The sequence below is a fragment of the Choloepus didactylus genome, chromosome 4 (genome assembly GCF_015220235.1).
Source record: "Choloepus didactylus isolate mChoDid1 chromosome 4, mChoDid1.pri, whole genome shotgun sequence".
NCBI classification, from domain to species: Eukaryota; Metazoa; Chordata; class Mammalia; order Pilosa; family Megalonychidae; genus Choloepus; species Choloepus didactylus.
This window is the reverse complement of record NC_051310.1, coordinates 92,556,319-92,576,280: the sequence shown is the minus strand read 5'-3', so window position 1 is coordinate 92,576,280 and position 19,962 is coordinate 92,556,319. Positions and strand designations below refer to the sequence as shown.

General features: G+C 39.3%; 1 protein-coding gene across 1 annotated transcript in view; it reads right to left on the bottom strand.

Moving 5' to 3' along the window:
* Window positions 1-19,611, bottom strand: part of TICRR (TOPBP1 interacting checkpoint and replication regulator) — a 49,874-nt gene extending 30,263 nt beyond the window's left edge. Inside the window, exons 1-7 of the mRNA XM_037833025.1 lie at window positions 18,852-19,611; window positions 13,721-14,000; window positions 12,512-12,750; window positions 11,130-11,364; window positions 7,960-8,089; window positions 2,222-2,361; window positions 1,212-1,430 (exon numbers count right to left, since the gene is read on the bottom strand). Of these exons, the coding sequence (XP_037688953.1) occupies window positions 1,212-1,430; window positions 2,222-2,361; window positions 7,960-8,089; window positions 11,130-11,364; window positions 12,512-12,750; window positions 13,721-14,000; window positions 18,852-19,610 (2,002 nt within the window). The 5' untranslated portion in view covers window position 19,611. The remainder of the gene's footprint in view (window positions 1-1,211; window positions 1,431-2,221; window positions 2,362-7,959; window positions 8,090-11,129; window positions 11,365-12,511; window positions 12,751-13,720; window positions 14,001-18,851) is intronic.
* Between the last annotated feature and the right edge of the window lie 351 nt (window positions 19,612-19,962).

Here is a 19,962-nt window from a genome sequence, read left to right as displayed (position 1 = left end):
GGTGTGAAGGGGAAGTTTAGAGTCATGGATGTCACCGGAAGGGAAGTTGGAAGTTAAAACATGGGAATGTATAAAACAGTGAATCTTGTGGTGGACAATGTCTTTGATTAATTGTGAAAATATTAAAAAGTTCTTTCCTGAACTAGAAAGAGAAAGAGAGAGAGAGAAAAGGCATAAATAAACAATATTAGAAATAAAAAAGAAATTCAAAATAGTAAGAGGTAAGGTCAAGTTTCCTTTTTTTCCATACAGATATCCAGGTATTCCTAACATCATTTGTTAAAAAAAGACAATCCTTTTCTCGTTGAAATACTGGGGCACCTTTGTCAAAAATCAATTTAACACTGCTGTGTAGGTCTATTTCTGGACAGAACGGAATCCCGAAATTATGCTAACACCACACTGTCTTGAGAACTGTGATATTTTTGCTCTCTCCTGCATGTATAATCCACATTCTCGCATACCTTTATTAGGTAAATTAAAGATGCACTCTCACTCAAATTGATTGCGTCTATGGATCTAGGATTCCACAGGAAAACGAAAACCTTTAAAGGAGCAGAAAACTTTCACTCCAGAATTTCCAAAAAGAACTCAAAGGTAACATCAGGCAATTATTACCCCAAGTTCATAACCCATGGCCACACCCAGTCACCCCACAGGCCCAGCACCGCCTCTGTGAGCGAGAATGTATCCCGAGAATAAAAAGCAAGTCCTAATTCAATCTATTAAAAAAGAGTGTGAATATTTCTCAATAAAACTGCATTTAAAAAAAAAAAAGAAAAGGAAAAAGAACAAACAGGAAAACAAAAGCTACTGGACTAAATTCATCTGCCCAACTTAGAGAGAACTCACTAATGTAGTACTAGCATCTTCATGAACAATCCCCCCTTCCTTTGATTCCCAAGTGTAAAACTTCTTTAACCACTGTCCTACAGCCAAGCCATGGCCCTTCTTCACTGTGACTCTGCTTACGCTAATTCTGCATCTGGAGTGCTCTTCTTTCATCCTTCTGCCCATCTAAACTCTGCTCATCTTCAAAGTCTAGCTTGGGCCACCCTGGCTCCTTTGAAGCTTCTTCAGTCTCCTCCAGCCCGAGACTGACCTTCCCTTTCTCCTGACTCCACCCCAGTGAGCATGCCTTTATAAATACGAGGGGTATAAGTGAGTAACCATGTGCTTGGACACCAAAATTCTATGGAATGGAGGAAAACCTTTTGGTTTAGAACTTCTTAATGTTCTTCCTCGGTCATCCAGTTTATCTGCTGTTTTCCCACCGGCTGCCTTTTGGTTTCCTTTCTCCCCGGCTGCATCTGGACTGCAATCCGGCTGCAACTTCTGAGCCTTTACATTCAGCCTGGCAACGTTCAACATCTTTAAGGAACGGCACATGGTATTCATCTTCTGTCTCACTGGAGTACGAGGGACACCCCCTACCAAAACGACACCACGAGAAGAACGGTAAAATAGCTTTTACTTCTGTGGAGTCAAGAACAACTTTAATTTATATCACTGCAAAAGAATGCTGAAATGAAGTATATCCCTTCAGAATGACCCAAAATATGTAAGTTCTTGCTTCTTTTCTACCCACGACACAGGGTAGAAAGAGAGCTCTTCTTTTAACTGAAGTTTAGGAACTAAACATCTCATTGTAACTACTTGATTTTTATCTTAGAAAATTCAAAACACTCATTTTGGCGTTGGTAGTCACAGGGTTGTAATGAAAAATTAGCAATCTGCATCAAGAGCCAGTTTTTCAGACTCTTTGACACAGTTGTTCCTGGAAACTTGCTAAGAAAACCACTCAAAGGAAAAATTATATGCATGATGTACACTGTGGTGTTATTTATAATGATAGAAAATTAAAACATTCTAAATGTTCAACAATGACAATTTTGTAAATGTTGTTAAGCAATGAAGAATAATAACTAACAAGGCAAGGTAGCAGATGGACAAACATTTATAAGCAGAATACAAAGATGTCTTTAAATTTCTCTTATAACCAGAAATGAAAAATGGTTTATTCATTAGGAAGACAGGATTGTGGGTGATTTTATTTATCACTGTGTACTAATGTAATTATTTTCAAATTTGAAATTCAACAATTTACCCTTTTTTTTTTAACCTAGTTACCATTTTAACCTCATTTCAAGGTATCTCTATCTTTTAAAACATACAAACTCCAAAAAGACTGCCTCAAGAAACAGCCTTTCTCGGTGCATACGTTTCTTTTTGCTGTCTTCCTGACTAGCTGCAGCAGATTCTTCACGGGATTTTCTCTGGTAGAACTCGGAGAGGCAACGTGTGAATTCACTTTCAGTTTTAGAAACTTCTTCCTTATTAGTTGAAGCAGCCTGTAATAAGCTGTGAACAAGGCAAGATGTCTAGTTTAAAACAAAACTTCTGATTTTCCAAATTGCTTTAAAAACAAACAAGCAACAACAACAAAAAATCAACTATCCTTTTAAAAGCTAATCACAAGATGTGCCCATCAGATGCCTTCCAAATATATTTACCCAAGAAGGAAAATGTCCCCTCCCATTTCTAATTTGAACAAACTCAGGGACAGACACTATCTTGTTCACAAAACCATTATCCTTACATACAATATTGATATCCATTAATAGAATTCTTCATGGCCTAAGGTATATGTTATGGCAACTACTTCACTTCTGGGGTTTTTTACTGTTTTCCATATTGAAAAATCAAGAGTACAAGATGATGTAATTCAGTGTAAAAAAATATTACAATAACTTCTGAATAGTTCTTTTGCATTGTAGTAAACTAATTTGGGATTGCTGAGAAGGGGAGGAAATGAGGCCGAGAAGATGATTAGTTATTAAATGCTTTTCTACCTCGAGTTAAAAATCAGTTACTAAGGAAATTATGAAAATGGCACAACTTTCAAAAAGTATTATTTGTATTTTCATTATTCTCCATTATCTGACATCATGATTTAAAAGTAGAAAAACAATGACATTAGTTGAGCATATCACAGGTCAGAATATCCTCTAGGACTATCAGCTTCGTACTTGCAGCATGTCTGGTTCTTCCTTTAACGATGGGGAGAATTGCCTTTTTTTGTTTTGCTTTTTTTAATGTTAATTTTTAAAGGTAACCACTATTCCTACATTTGTGTGTATCTTATTTAGAGTTATACATATGTAATAAAACCAACAAAAATTGCAATTTTATGTTATAAATTTTACATACACAATACGCATCCCTTTGCAATTTTTACACCACATATTTTTTAGTTTCCCATGTGCATAAATATAAATAGCTCTGGCTTATTCATTTTATTTTATTTTATTTTTTTTTTTTAATCATCATTTTATTGAGATATATTCACATACCACGCAGTCATACAAAACAAATTGTACTTTCGATTGTTTACAGTACCATTACATAGTTGTACATTCATCACCTAAATCAATCCCTGACACCTTCATTAGCACACACACAAAAATAACAAGAATAATAATTAGAGTGAAAAAGAGCAATTGAAGTAAAAAAGAACACTAGGTACCTTTGTCTGTTTGTTTGCTTCCCCTACTTTTCTACACATCGATCCATAAACTAGACAAAGTGGAGTTTGGTCCTTATGGCATTCCCAATCCCACTGTCACCCCTCATAAGCTACATTTTTATACAACTGTCTTCGAGATTCATGGGTTCTGGGTTGTAGTTTAATAGTTTCAGGTATCCACCACCAGCTAGCCCAATTCTTTAGAACCTAAAAAAGGTTGTCTAAAGTGTGCGTAAGAGTGCCCACCAGAGTGATCTCTCGGCTCGTTTTGGAATCTCTCTGCCACTGAAGCTTATTTCATTTCCTTTCACATCCCCCTTTTGGTCAAGAAGATGTTCTCCATCCCACGATGCCGGGTCTACATTCCTCCCCGGGAGTCATATTCCACGTTGCCAGGGAGATTCACTTCCCTGGGTGTCTGATCCCACGTAGGGGGGAGGGCAGTGATTTCACCTTTCAAGTTGGCTTTGGCTTATTCATTTTAACTAATTTACATATAATATTCTACTGTGTGATTATAATAGTTTATCCATTTCCCTTCTGAGAGTCAGTTGGTTCTTTCTACTTTTTCACTATTATCAAGTGGCAATAGATATTCAAGTACAGATATTGATACATAGATCTCCTTGTGTCTGTGCAAGAAGTACTTTAGACAACTGTAAGTGGAATTGCTGGGTATTAGAGCATATGAATTTTCTGGTTTATTGGGAATTTCCAAATTCTCTCTAAAATAGTTGTAACTATTTACACTACCACCATCTAAGATATTCTCAATTCCCTACATGCTGTTATCAGATTTACTAACTTTTGAACTAATTGATATAAAGTAGAATCTTACTGTTTTTTTTTTCTGACAGTGGTTTTAATGTCCACTTGACTGAGCTAGGTATCTTTCCACATTTTATTGGTGTTGGATTTCTTCTTGTGTGAATTGCTTATTTGCATTCCTTGCATTCGTTTTTCAATTAGATTACTTGTCTCTTTCTCATTGAATTTTAGGAGTTCTGTATTAACTTGGACACTAATCCTTTTCGATTATATGGATTGTAGCTATCCAAGTCTGTGGCTTATCTTTTTACCTTAATCATCCAGAAACTTTTAAAAATGTCTCCCTGGCAACGTGGAATATGACTCCCGGGGAGGAATGTAGACCTGGCATCGTGGGACGGAGAACATCTTCTTGACCAAAAGGGGGATGTGAAAGGAAATGAAATAAGCTTCAGTGGCAGAGAGATTCCAAAAGGAGCCGAGAGGTCACTCTGGTGGGCACTCTTATGCACACTTTAGACAACCCTTTTTAGGTTCTAAAGAATTGGGGTAGCTGGTGGTGGATACCTGAAACTATCAAACTACAACCCAGAGAATGCTCAGGAATGATTATGGTTTGTAAACTTTCTTGGATATAGGAAGATCATGTTGGAAGCAATAGAGTTATTTTAGGTTTTTTTTTTCTCTTATTCCTTTGTTTTCTTAGGGGTTGTTAATTTTCTTGGGGTATGGTAGGAACATGTTGGAAGCAATGTAGTTATTTTAGATTATTTGTTTTTCTTACTCCTCTGTTTGGACATGGTTTATTAATTTTCTTGGGGTATGGTAGGAACATATTGGAAGCAAAGTAGTTATTTTAGGTTATTTGTTTTCCTTAATCCATTGCTTTGTTTGAAATGTTGTGGGGTTTTTTTGGTTGTTGTTTTCCTGTTTGTTTTTAATTTTTTGATAAACAAAAGTTAAAAAATTGAAAAAAAAATCAGTAGAAAAATGGGAGTAAAAACTAAATGACAAATAGGGTGGGATGGGGGGATGGTTTGGGTATTCTCTTTTCACTTTTATTTTTTATTCTTATTCTGATTCTTTCTGATGTAAGGAAAATGTTCAGAAATAGATTGTGGTGATGAACGCATAACTATATGATCATACTGTGAACAGTTGATTGTATACCATGGATGACTGTATGGTTTGTGAATATATATCAATAAAACTGAATTAAAAAAATAAAAAATAAATAAATAAATAAAGTGGCAGAGAAAAAAAAAAACAAAAACTACAACCCAGAACCCATGAATCTCGAAGACAGTTGTATAAAAATGTAGCTTATGAGGGGTGACAATGGGATTGGGAAAGCCATAAGGACCACACTCCACTTTGTCTAGTTTATGGATGGATGAGTACAAAAATAGGGGAAGGAAACAAACAGACAAAGGTACCCAGTGTTCTTTTTTACTTCAATTGCTCTTTTTCACTCTAATTATTATTCTTGTTATTTTTGTGTGTGTGCTAATGAAGGTGTCAGGGATTGATTTGGGTGATGAATGTAGCACTATGTAATGGTACTGTAAACAATCGAAAGTACGATTTGTTTTGTATGACTGCGTGGTATGTGAATATATCTCAATAAAATGAAGATTAAAAAAAAATAATAATGGGGGACTTTCTAAGCTTTCAGTTAATGGAACTGAGGTTTTCAATAAAATATGAACCAGAGGGGGGGAAAAAAAAAATGTCTCACAGTCAAATCTATCAATCTTTTCCTTCATGGTTTGAACTTTTTTGTCTTGTTTAAGATTGTCATGTTTTTTCTTCTAACAATTTTAAAGTTTGGCTTTTGACATTCGTTTTTCAATCTATTAGGAATTTAGTATCATGTATGCCTGGGGGTAGAAATCTAATTTCTACCTTTTTTTCATGTGAATAGCTGATTATCCCACCACCACTCACTGAATAGTCTGTTCTTTCTCTGCTGATTTATAATGCTGCCTTTGTAATACACCAAATTCCCATTCATGTGTGGGTGACTTTCTGGGGTCTCTTCTGTTCCATTGGTCTATCTATCCTTGCACCACTGCCATCTTTTGATGATAAATCTTGATAACTCATATGGGGAAGTGCACCTGTCTCCTTCTTGGCCCTTTATTCTTGTCCACCTTTTGCTATGTGTATTCCTTGGCCACTTAATTTTTGTTCATAACACAAATAAATTATAGACTTCTTTGTAAATTATGCTAATTGTTTGTTATTGGCATATGGGAATACTATTGACTTTCTACATTGATTTTTGTATCCAGCAACATTGCTGAAGTCTCTTAGTTTAATCATCTGTCTGTAAAATCTTTCGGATTTTCTCTGAAGACAATCATACCATCTTCCAATACTTCAATAGTGATACCTCCTTTTTTTTTCCTTGTCTCACTGCATTAAGTAGGATCTCTAATGTTTCATAAATGCAATAATAGCAGGCAATCTTGGCTCAATCCGAACACTGAAGGGAATGCTACTCAAGTTTCACTTTTAATTAGGTTTGCTGTAGTATTCTGATACTCCTTGTCAGGTTAAGAAAGTTTCCTTTTGTTTCACAATTGCAACAAACATTTGGAAATTGAAATTTAAAAAATATGTGCCAGACTTGCACACTGAAAACTACAAAACAGAGAATTTAAAGACTTCGATAAATGAAGAGTTGTATATGTTCATGGATCAGAAGACTTAATATTTTTAAGATGCCAGTCCTTCCCAAATGGATCTATAGATTCAATGCACTCCCAGATAAAATCCCAGGAGGCTTTTCATGGAAATCCACTAACTGCTTCTAAAATTTATATGGAAATGCAAAGGACCCAGAGTAGCCAAAGCAATTCTAAAAAAAAATAAATAAATAAAAAGAAAGTAAAAAGGGCTTACACTACCTGATTTCAAGTCTTACTACAAAGCTTTAGAACTTAAGACAATGAGTACTCTATCTGTCCAGAAACAGACCTGTGCAATGGCTGTCAGTTGATTTTCTACAAAGGTGCACAGTAATTCAATAGGAAAAGGACTGTCTTTTAACAGAGGGTGCTGCAACAACTGGATATCTGTAAAGAAGAAAAACCTCAGCCTTACCTCCTGATAAGATGTTGAGTTTTTCCTTTAGGTTTTTCCATTTTAGTATTGTTTGTGTTTTTTTTTTTTTCTTTCTTAAAATTGCTCAATCTTGCTCTAGATTTCTCTATTTTATTTGGCCTTTCAGAGTACCATCTTTTCTTTCCATTGGTCTCTCCTGTTTCTTTTGTTTTCTATTTAATTCCTTTTGTTCTTATCTTTATTGTTATCTTCTTTCTTTTATTTTCTTGTTCTAATTCTTGTGTCGGACCCCTAGCTAACTGGTTTTTAATTTTTCTTCTTTATATAGATAATCATTTAAATCTATATATTTCCTTTAAGTATAAATTTAGCCACATTGTACAAGTTTACTATTTTCTATTTTTGTTGATACTTAATTCTAAATATTTTCTGACATCCATAACCTAAGGGAACATTCTACTTTTGTAATTGGCTTTTGATATCATTGGACTCCACTCAAGGGAATGTGGTCTATAAAGGAAAACAAACAAAACCACACGTGTAGATAACTAAGAGTTGATGGCATAATTAATACCCAGAGAAATAAAAAGCTTTACCAGAATGACTCCATTAAATTTGAACTCGCACCGTTGAGGTTAGAGAAAGGAAACCATGTCTCCATGACAGCTGTGCTCCAGGGAGCGGTGCGACCAAGCTCCTGCTGGGCCCACTCAGGAACAGGAGGAGCTACAGGGTACAAGGGAGCAGAGACAGGAGAGGAGGGGAGAGGCATTAGGACCAAATCTGAGAATTCCAAGCACCGGCTCCTTGTCTGGATGGATTGCATTCCTCCAAGGGACACACAAAGAGGCACTGGGAACAACATTCACTCATCTGCACCAACTCCAGTGAGCCCAGATGGCCATGGAAAAAGGCTACTCCAAAAATGTATAAACACAATTTAAAGTATTTTTGTTCTTATTACTGGCATCAGATTCCCTCATCTTATCTCTGAAACATTGCTCTAAATAGGTTATAAAAATGTGTTTTTTTAAAATTAGAAATTTATCCCTTAAAAGTAATGTTAGTATAAGACTACATAATAAAGTAATAGAAAAAAGCAGCATAAAACTGCAGAACTTAACAACACTGCTGCGTCAAATAGGTAAATTGGAAATAGTCAGCTTTGGCTCTGTGTCTTGGAGGGTAAGGGTGGGTTTCTCTTAGAATAAACCTGATGGAGGGTGGCAAGGGGGTGGGGGGTTGGAGTGGGAATGATGACAATGACAGAAACTCATTAAGTTTAGTAATTCCTGTGTTTGTAATTCCAAACCCAGGAAATGCGATAAATGCAGAAAGCCCTAGAGAAAAAATCCAAATACTTAAACTGTATTCAAATTCATATTGAGACTATCAAGTTCTAGGCCCTTTTTCAGTGCAAGAATACAGACAAATAAAACAAGCAAGGCCAGCTCTGAAGAGAGCTTCTCTTTTACCAAGTCCCGAAAACACATTCTTTGACCTACTTCTCAGACTCTATAAATAATTAAGGTATAGTCTATCCTACCACCATACAAATAGCCCACATGCAATCGATAAATATGGCATAAATAAGATAAAGTTGTGTTGGCTGATGCGAGATGATTCCTAATGGGCTAATACTTTATACCACCAAGGGGCAGCAGCTGAATTCAAAGTCCACCAACAGAGTTGAGTGCACAAGCCAGAGGAACACAGTACTGCACTCTAAGCCTTTTCATCCCATGCTCTTCTATTTAGCTGTGTGCTCACATGCTCTTCCTCGATGAGTTCTCCCCATCTTTGCCATTCACCCTTGTCTCCACCATAAAGAAACCTCAACCCCTCCTTGCACCACCTTCCATCGAGTCATCACCACCTTTCTTTTCAAAAAATGAAATATATTTACTATAAAGTTTAACTGAACTAGAATTTTTATTAGTTGTACTCAACCTTTTACTACCAAAGGTTTTAAGAAGTCTATCCCAACTCAATTTTTCTCAGAGTTATTATTTTTAGTGTAAGATTTTGCAGAATGTTATTTAAGAAAACAAAACAAACCAACCAAAAAACCCACCTCACAACATGTTATAGCACAAATGCCTGTAACTGCATTTGTGATATCACATCCAAAAATTCAGACAAGGGCAGTAAAGGTCTATCAGAATAAATATATTTGATAGCTTCTTCTCAGGTCATTGTATGCTGGTTTATGGGGGGGAAATGGTGTCCAGAAATACTGCCACCTTCCTCAGGCCTCTGAGTTGGAAGTTTCCATCGGTATGGAGACAGCCCCTCACACTCAGAATAAGACCAACCCTCCACTGGCCTCCTTGTTCTCATTCATTAGCAGGTTTAAAAGGAACCCCAAGCCCTGAGAGTAGGATGGCCCCTCTAATCTCCATACCTCCACCCTCCCTGGCCCCCTAAACTCATGGTTCAGCATCACTATCACCTTGAAACCACAAGGAACTAATCTCATGTTACGCTTTATACCTGTTTTCACCTGTCACATGAAGTCCGAGACTCCTGGGTTACTCCTCATCCCCCACGCTCTAATTCCCCCACTATTCTTTCTCATCTCCTGTTCTGTCTCCATCGTCCACTTCCTTCCAGTGTGCTCAGGAACTCTATCATCATGTTGATCTATCATCAACAAAATTCTCCTATCCTCAATTCTATCTCTTTCTCTTTTGAAGATACTGTGTGCCCTGCAACATTCTCAAGAACTGGCTGTTCCACTCGGCCTTGAGGTGGGTTGGTATCCTCTTTGCCCCTTCCAGACCATTCTTCCTAGATACCCCATTCTGACCATCTACACCTATTCTTTAGCTCTCTCCATTTAGTACATTGACTCCAACAGTCTTTAGACTCTGCTGTCCTACCATCCATTGGTCTTAACACCTTCCCCTTCTTAATTCCATGGACAATCATTGACATCCCTTCCTGCTCAGATCCTTGAATCCCTTACACCTCTCTAGTTTCTCTAGTTTCACTGTCTTCATTTGGCAAAACCCCAGCCCTGGTTAAGTCCAAGGCTGCTGGACTCGGCCTGCTCTGTAAGACACCTGGCAGGTGAATGTGGCTGAAGGCAAACAGCTGTGGCGAGGGATCGCATTTTACATTGCCGACTCTGCTAGGCAATCTTACAATTCCCAGTACTTCACTCTCCCACTTACTGAGCCACCACTTCTACTTCTGCCTTCTTTTCACCCTCCACCATTCCCTTAAATCTTCCTTTTTGGCCAATGACTTTGCTTCCCACCTCACTAAGAAAATTGAAGCAATCAGAAAAGAACCCCACAAACTCTCACCACCACATCCACTCACCTACCAGAATCCAAACCTAGATATTTCTGCATTCACTCTAGTTATCATAGTGTGATAGCAGGCACTCAGTAAAACTGTTGAAAAAATGAGTGAATGGAAGCCATATCAAATTGGTTTATTTAAATCTATCTAGCATAAATAAGGTTTGTATATTGGTAGCAAGGTCAATAGAATCACTACAGTTTTACGTGCAGTCTTTATTAAAGACATTAAAAAAAAAAGTTTACCTTATACCTTTGATTTCAAACTGGTCTCAGAGCCTTAGACCTCCTCAGAAGTGCTTCAGGGTTTCTACAAATAATTTAAACTGCCTGAAGTATTGTAGATTGCTTTTATCTGTTGGGCTTCTATTAACTATATGGTGAAAAAAAATTCTGATGCTGGAAAAGACTGTAAACCACTGCTGTATACTATGTCAGTTAGTGTTTCAGAAGCTCACCAGAAGTAGCAGGATCTTCAAGTGAATTATGAATCTGCTGCAATACACCATTCGTAACATTGGAGAAAAGGGAGGCTGTATCCTGGGGGCTCTCTGCCACAGTGCTTTGAAAAAAAAGTCTTTGAAATTCAGGCTCTTCTGTGCGGAACACAGTGAGAATTGTAGTGTTGGCAGAGAGAGGGGAAATAACTCCAGTGATGGGGGGCCAGCCTTCACCAGGGTCCACATCGACAACCTACAAAAGAAGTTCTAATTAGTTGAGAATATTGTTGTCATCAGCCTGAAGCAGAATGTAGCTTAGCAAGAGAGAGAATGATAGTTTCCTCAATGATTATTAATATAAAAAATTGAAAACAGTGGAAGATAAACAGGTATTACAGCTAGAAGAGAACTTACTGATCATCTGCTCCTAATCCCTCAATTTACAAATAAGAAAAACCTAAGGTACGAGGAATATTTACTAGGTACTTATTGTGTGCTTCTTATAACTCAGTGACTCTTAGCAACCACTCTGATGTAAAAGATTATTATCTCCACTATACAGATGAAGAATTGAGGCTGATGAGTAACAAGAGCACCCAGTTAGTAAGGGGCAGATGCCAACTGTGTTTGACTTCAAAATCCACACCCTTACTCAGCAAGCAATACTATGTCTTAAGTAATTTAACCAGGATCAGTGTGCAGCATAGTGAGACTGTAATGCAGATCTCCTGACCCCCAAGAGTACTGTGTGCTCTTTTCATCACAGTACGTGACTTTTAGAAATTCAGATGACTTCCCAATTTTTCTCTAGAATGTTTCACAATGGGATCTAGTATCTAGACCCCTCTTGAGATTTGAAGGCAGAAGACAAACTAAGCTAAGGAATTTACTGCTAGCTTAAAAACAAATAGAGAAACAAACAAAAAATTACCACTTTTATAACAAATCTGGGTATGTATGTGCCTTTCCAGAAGATATTTCTAAGTTTGCCCAGCTATTAGACATTATTTTATCTCATTTTACAATGCAGCAGCTGTTTCTTAAACAAAACATATTTATTACGAAACTAATAAATACCTAATCAATCGTTTAAAAAATAACAAGAACTCACTCATTACCTCACCACCCTAATACAACTATAGCATTTGGCCCACTGCCTCTTTTCTTGTGTGAATGTATTTTAATATAATTGGGATTCACCAGAGTAAATGTATTTTTATAAACTGTTTCTTCACTAATAAGCATTTTTGTCCTGATATTCCAATGTAGATAATATTATCTGCAAAAGTATCATCAGTTTCACTGAGATTATATTATGCTTGGCATTTTGTAAACACACTTACTTCACTTTACTAGTGTGTTAGCAGACAACAATAACTTAACATCTGGAGGATGCCTACCAGATGTAACTCTTCAGCAGTCAGCCTGTTTCCCAGCTGCTGAAATAACATCCTCTGAGTTGATTTATCATCCTCTGGACTCTGTAGCATCCAGCTGTCAGTGCCCAAAGTGCTGCTCAGTGGGAGAGCCCACTGGGTCACCGTGCCTTTTAGAACAATTCTGACCGATTTCTGAAAATGTCTCTGATGCATGGCCAAGGGCTCTAGGGTGACTGTCCATGTTTCTGGAATCTCTTTGCCTGTTAAAGAATGTAAAAATTGTAATTTAAGAAACAGTTACTAAAAATAGATTTAACAGTAAGAAAAAAATTAGGTTGTCAGTTGATGTACTAGTACTGTCTTTAATTCATACTTCAACCCTTCTACTGCTAGCAGGCTATCACTGCAAGTTCATTTAGTTCTATAGGAAAAGCTGTATATAAATGGTATTACAAGGGCACAACTTGATGTCAGAACACCTCAGTAATTATAACATTGATGTAAGTATTCAAGCAGAACTTATTAGTTACAAAAAAGAAGGCACTGCTTCTTAAATCTTATCTTATGAAGAGGTTACGTTCTAAAGATAGTATGTATGACGGAATTGCATGAACAAAACTACTCTTGAATTCCTTAATTTGGACTTAATGCATAACAGACATCATTTTACATATACGTCTCTGTAGTATTATTTCTCTATGAATATATAATGTATTCGAAAATGAGAGTCATCATATAGTAAATCACATAGTGAAGCAAATTCATGAAAATCCTGATGTGCTAGCTTTCCTCTTAACTAGCACCATTTTCAGCTTCTGTAGGATAATTTATTTCTTTTCTTAACCAATCATTGTTTCTTTACGACCTTCAATTTCTCAGTCTCTTCTGTGAGAAAACCAATGAAATCTTGCAACCCATTTGCTTGGGCACCTGAACAATATGTTGCCCTTCTTTGCAAATAGCTGGAGGACTCTTTTTAAAAATTATTCACATGCTTTTTTGATACAAGGGCTGGCAGTTTCTTACGGTACCTCTGATTTTGCTTTAACATCTTTTAATTCCTTCAACTACAAGCATTAATTGAGTGCCTGGGTCACTGGAAATTCTAAAGAATTTAAAAGCATAGACCTGTCTTGAAGAAAAGGCATGTAATTAAGACCCAAACAACCAAATATATCTATATTTATATCTTTACCTATATTTATATCTTTATCTATATCATCTGCTTACCTTCAACAGGGAGCAATAATGTTCCTTCCACCCGTGGGAATGATGCTTCATACTCACGAGAATTGTAGAACAAATAGTTTAATGTAGAATCAACTGGCAAAGTTGAAATCCATGGGGAGAAGTGCAGTTCTCTTGATAGCTTTCTCTCACCACCAGGCAGTGTTTCCCTAGCTTTGGTAAAGCTCTGGCTAAAAGTTTCAGATGGCAAGATGGCACCTCCTACGTGGTGGAGCAGTTCACACACTGTCCAGTACCCAAGGTGGTCTGGGGAGTCCCAAAGCTAAAAGAAAAATTACAAAGAGCCTAAGGTTATCATAAATTAGACGTTCATAAATAAAGCTATGGGAAATCAGGAAAAAGTAAAGTCAATACCTATATTAAAAGATCAAATCATACAATTAATGTAATTGTTGAACAAAACACAAATAATGGCCAGCATCCAGTTATGGTACAGCCCAGGAATATAATTACTACATAATATGTCTCCCAGAAAGCATCCATTTAATGAAAACAGTACTTCTTCTAGATCCTATCTTCCAGGATCTTAAAGTTGGGAAAAGGGAGGAGGTGAAATGAAGTGAGTAAAGCACAGCAATAAACTGAAATATAAAGGCAGCATTACAACACAATGACAAGGAACAGAAATGAAGCAAATCACTGGGTATAAATCATAAAATGTTGGAGTCAGAAGGAATGCTATCATTCAAACCTATCATACATCAATAAAAATAATTCTGCCCTACACAATATAACACAATGGCCAGGTACCATGAAAGTAAGGCAGGCGCCTCCCCCAGAGGGTGATCATCACTCTGACTTGCCCATCCCACAGGTATGTCATGGGACCAAATTGATCTTTTCTATCCTATCTTCATTGCTTTAATTAAAATTCTTGTCATCTCTCACCTGAACTCTTACTGTAGCCCCTAAATTCAGTGCCCTGCCTCCAGTCTTTCCAACATTTTGCTCTAAGAAGTATTCTTCCCAATCTTGTATCTTATGCTAATTCTCTAAAAACTTCCAAGGGTTTCCTATTGCCTCCAGGATAAAGTAACTCATTAGCATAACCAAAAAGCCCTTTGCAGTCTAACCCTAAACAGTCTATTGGAGCAAATTATCTTCTATCTCCCTCACTGTTTCTACCTTCTAGGTACCTTGAACCTTTTGCTGTCCTGAACATGCCACATTTATAATCCTCCATGGTTTTGCTGATTCTGTTTCTTGTGCCTTCTCCTTCCTTCACCATCGAATGCCTATTATGTTTCAGTGTCTAGTTCAAATCCTGCTTTCGCCGTAAAAGCCATTCCTCAATCCTTCACACACAGCTGACTCTTCATTCATCCTTCTTTCAACAAACTTTTATTGAGTAACCTCTATATGCCACAAACTTCTAAAACAGTCCCTGTCTTCTAGGATCTTAAAAACAGGGGGAGTTAGGGGATGGGGTGAGAAAAACAGCAAAAAATGAAATATTAACACAGCTTTACAATGCAACATGACAACTGTCAAGTACTATGGGAATGTAAAGGAGGGACACCTACCCCAGAATAGGATTATCATGCTGGTTTGCCCATCCCACAGGTTAACATTTGTAAACTTTAAAGCTATGTGAAGATGGGGGATTAGAACTAGCAGGTCTTCAAGATCATTAGGTCATCTCAAAACTTTCCATCATACTCAAAGAAGTGCAGGGAATTGTCCAAGGTCACAGTAAGACAATGACAGACCAGTTCAAGAACCCAGGATAGTGCTTTTAAACTGCAGCATCCTTTGATGGGTTGTAAAATCAAGTGAGTAGCTTATAATCAGCATTAAAAACAAACAAACAAAAAAAACCCCAGAAAATATCAGAATGTAGTAGCAAATGCCACAGGTAGTGAAGATAAACAGTGTATTTGTGAAACTTTTGTTTCAGTTATTAACACAAATTTGGAAAATGCTGTAATAGATTAATCATTTGATTACCATTTACCATTATCACCCTGTGTCTGTGCCAGTGCTGACTGCTATGGGGAAGAAAGGCAAACTAGTTCAGATGACATTATCCTGTTCAGGATCTGCTGCCAAAGAGCAACAAACTGTTTGTTGAAATTGTTTCAGCTAGAGGACCAGCAGGAAAAAAACAAACAAAAACAAAAACAAAAACAAAACTGCTTATCAAACGAGAGGTAAAGCTTTAATATGAGTTGAAAGGGAAATAATTTTTGATTAAAAAGTTAATACAGATGGAAAGATCATGTCACTTTGGGGTCCAGGGTGTGGAATGTGCCAGTTTGAATGTATTATGTCCCCCAAAACACCATTATCTTTGATGCAATCTTGTGGACAGACATATTAATGTTGATTAGATTGTAATTCTTTGAGTGTTTCCATGGAGATGTGACCCACCCAACTGTAGGTGATAACTCTGATTAGATAATTTCCATAGAGGTGTGGCCCCACTCATTCAGAGTGGGCCTTGATTTGTTCACTGGGGCCCTATAAAAGCTCAGGCAGAAGGAGTGAGCTTGGTACAGCCAAGAGGGACACTTTGGAGAATGCACAGTAGCTGAGATAGACATTTTGAAGATGGCCATTGGAAGCTGATGCAGACACTTTGGGGAATGCCATTTTGAAACGCAACCTGGGAGCAAGCGGACGCCAGCCATGTGCCTTCCCAGCTGGCGGAGGTTTTCTGGACACCATTGGCCATCGTCCAGTGAGGGTACCCGATTGTCGGTGCATTACCTTGGACACTTTGTGGCCTTGGGACTGTAGTTGTGTAACCAAGTGAACCCCCTTTTGTAAAAGCCAAAAAAAAAAAAAAAAAAGTTAATACAGGCACATGGCTCCCCAAAATTCAAACTTAATATGGATAGAGTCTACATATTTTTTATTTTTATGCATATTATAGGATAAATGACACTTCTTGGTGATATTTACAAATTTGTAGATTTGTAAATGTCCGCTAGACTAAAAGCTCCAAGAAAGCAGGGACCATATCTCTTTGGCCCACCCAGCAACCAGCATACATTGCAGGTATGAAATAAACATGGTGAATAAATCAAAGGCATGAAGTTGAGAATGGGTCTCCTGGCCTCTATCCCTTGGGCTTGGAGCACTCCTCCCCCATCTCTGAGTTCCTCTTCTGTTCCTCCCAATTCTACTTCCCAGACTGAACTCCGCAAGCTAGGACCGGATCTTTACTTCCTCTCTCCCTGCCCAGTACAGAGAACTCCCCAAGGTCAGAAGTCTCCCTGTTGCCTCTACTGTGTGACCGTGCAGAGGCTTTCGAAAAGGAAAAAAGAAATCTTCACCAGAAAAAAATTCTAGAAAACCTTAAGATTGTCTGATTGGCATTTTCCAAGGGGAAACAACATAGCCAGTCTGAGAAAGAAAGCCACAGAGAAACATCTCAGATGGTGGAGTGTTACAACTGAAAGGGATCTTTAAAAAGATCCATTTATTTTAATGCTCTTCTGAAAAGATAAGGGAGAGGGAAGGAGGGAAGATAGAGAAAAAGAATCTCCAAGTGCCATCTGATAATACTTATTTCTAGCCAGAATTTGATGTAATTCCAGAATAAAATCGTTGATATAATTTGATATCAGTGATCCCAAACTGAGCACTTCAGTGTTGTAGACTATGTCCAGTACTTGATTAATGGCCTTAATAAATTTTAATTTCTAGAACCCTGTTTTCCCTATCAAATACTTACCATACTCTTAAACAGTCTTTTTGTCCTTTTCCTCTTTGCCAAACCACTTCTCCCTTATTTTGAACTTCCCATGCCTTTTTTGGGCTTTGTACACAAAGGCACTTTGGAAATTGTAGCACCCTATAAAACTACATACATAAGCAGCCTACTCATTTTCCGTCTGTAATCCTGCAATTTAACCCACTCCTGTTTTAGTGACATGTATTTCCAAAAAGTGGAACCCCACTTTTCACCTGGTTAAAACTCTCCAACACAATTAGAACACAATCTGCACTTATTACCCTGGCCCCACAGATCCACCTTTCCCACTTTCTGACTTCCTTCTCTCACACCCCTGCCTACTCTAAAGCTCAGTATTCTTTTCCTTTTTGTTCCTGGAACAAACCAGGCTTATTTCCAGCTCAAGTCTTTACATCTCCTTTTCACTTTGTCTGTAATGTTCTCCACCCCCAGGCTTCACTTTCTTCATTCTTCAATCCTTGCAGCTCAGAAAGACCTTCCCTGATGACCATCCTCTCCCGTAGCCACCACCTTCTCCCTCCCCCACCCCACTCCTCACCCCCTCACCCAGCTTTTCTTCAGAGCCTTATTTGAAGTCACTTCCTTGCTTATGTTTAATACATCTTCCCCGCTAGAAAGAAAACTCCACCAGAGAAAGGATTTCCTACACCATATCCTCAGCAGCTAAAACAGTGTAGTAGGTATTCAATGTAGCCCTTTCCCAACTAGTATTTGTTGACTATTAAGTGAAGTCAGGAAAATGGTAGAGGTAAAGACATATACCTATCACCGCACTCAGCAGGGGCAGGGGACCCCACTGCCTCGAAAGAAATCCAAACGAGCAATTTAAGATTTTAAGTATTTAGTCAACAAATACTCCCTGAGCACCTAAGATATGTGAGAACTAGTGCTTACCGTTGAGGTATTTTTGGACTAGATGGAAGGAGAGGGGCACAACTATAACATAATGGAGAAAATTTAAGTGCCCCCCAAAGTGCATGGAAATTCAGAGGTAGACAATATATCAGTTGTCATTTGGGCAGTGCCTTAGAGGATAAAAGAGGTTCAATCGGCCATAAACATTCCAAGCAGACTCAACAGCACACATAAAGACAAAACAAGCAGTCAAGATCGGCTTCACATGCTTGAATATAGATCGTGTGTAGGGAAATCGGAAGGTATAGGATCTAAGTTGTGAAGAACTTAAAAGCTTTTACTTAGTCCATACCCAGGACACCTCCCCTCCCCCCAAACACACACACACACACACACACACACACACTTTATTTCGAAGGTTGTCCCTATTTGTTTGTGATCACAGGATTTCCCCTCTGCAGGGACTCATGCTGGTGGTGTTAGTCCCATTTTGGTTGCTGGCAGTCGGCAGACACTGCCACGTTCTGCACCAAATCCGAGATTACTGTATAATCTTACCTTCGACCATTCGGTGGTATCCACCCAGTACAAGGTGATTTTTCGGGCTATCATGACCTCCTGGACTCTCTTGGGCAGCAACTTCTCCATCACCTGCTTGGAGGTCGGCGGCAGGAGCTGGGCCGGGGCCTCGCACCCAGACACGAACTGGAGCAGCTCCCTCTGCGAATGCGGACAGGGGGCCAGCAGGAAGACGGCGTTCACAAAGCCGCCGAGCGCAGCCTCCGCCTCCTTGGCCTCGCTCTCCACGTCCAGCAGTCTTCTCCCGCTGCTCCGCAGGAACGGCTTCGTGGGTGAGGTGATCTCGGGCCGGTCCCACTGGTAGTCTAGCAGCGTCTCCATCAGGGCGCCGTGCATGTGGGTGGCCCTGGGCGCCGGGCCGGGCAGATGGGCGCCGGGGGCGCGATCCCCGAGCCTGGCCTCCAGCTCCTCCTCAAAGTCCTCCCAGGAGCGGGCCCCCAGCTCGCGAAAGTCAGGCACGCGGGAGGGCCGGCTTCGCGCGCCCTGCGAGTCAAAGAACTTGAAGGCCCAGTGGACTCTGGTCAGGCCGAATCTGCAGCTCAGGTAGGTGAGGAGGCGCAGAGCGGCCCGTCGCACCGGGCTCTGGCGAGCAGCGCCGCCCGCGGTGTCCAGCAGCAGCATCACGTTGTGACAGCAGGCCATGCCGGCCGCACCGCCGCGCGGAGACTCCGGCCCGGGCCCGCGCAGCTCTTCCCTAGATTCTTGCTTCAGGAAACCAGCGCCATTCACTGCTTTCATTCACTAGCGCGGTCGAAAGGCTCCCGCGCTCTCCAAGAGCCCCTGCCATTGGCGGAGTTAGCGCTCAAGGCCGGCTCCTATTGGTCCTTTGCCTTACGTGAGCTACGTGAACAACTTCCATTCTAGACGCTGATTGGAAAGGCGGAGGGAAAGCCTCAGCTTGATTGGTGGAGAACTTGGCTGAGGGCGGAGCGCTGTGTTCAGAGAGCAACTGAACATTCATTGGCTTGAACGTTCGTTTTAAAATTTAAAGAGGGGTGGTGCTTCGGGGGTGTGTCCAAAGCTTCCTTCTGGGTACAGAGGCCAATGTTTGGGCGATTGTGCGCAGGCGTGGGAGTGGAGTACCCGGAGA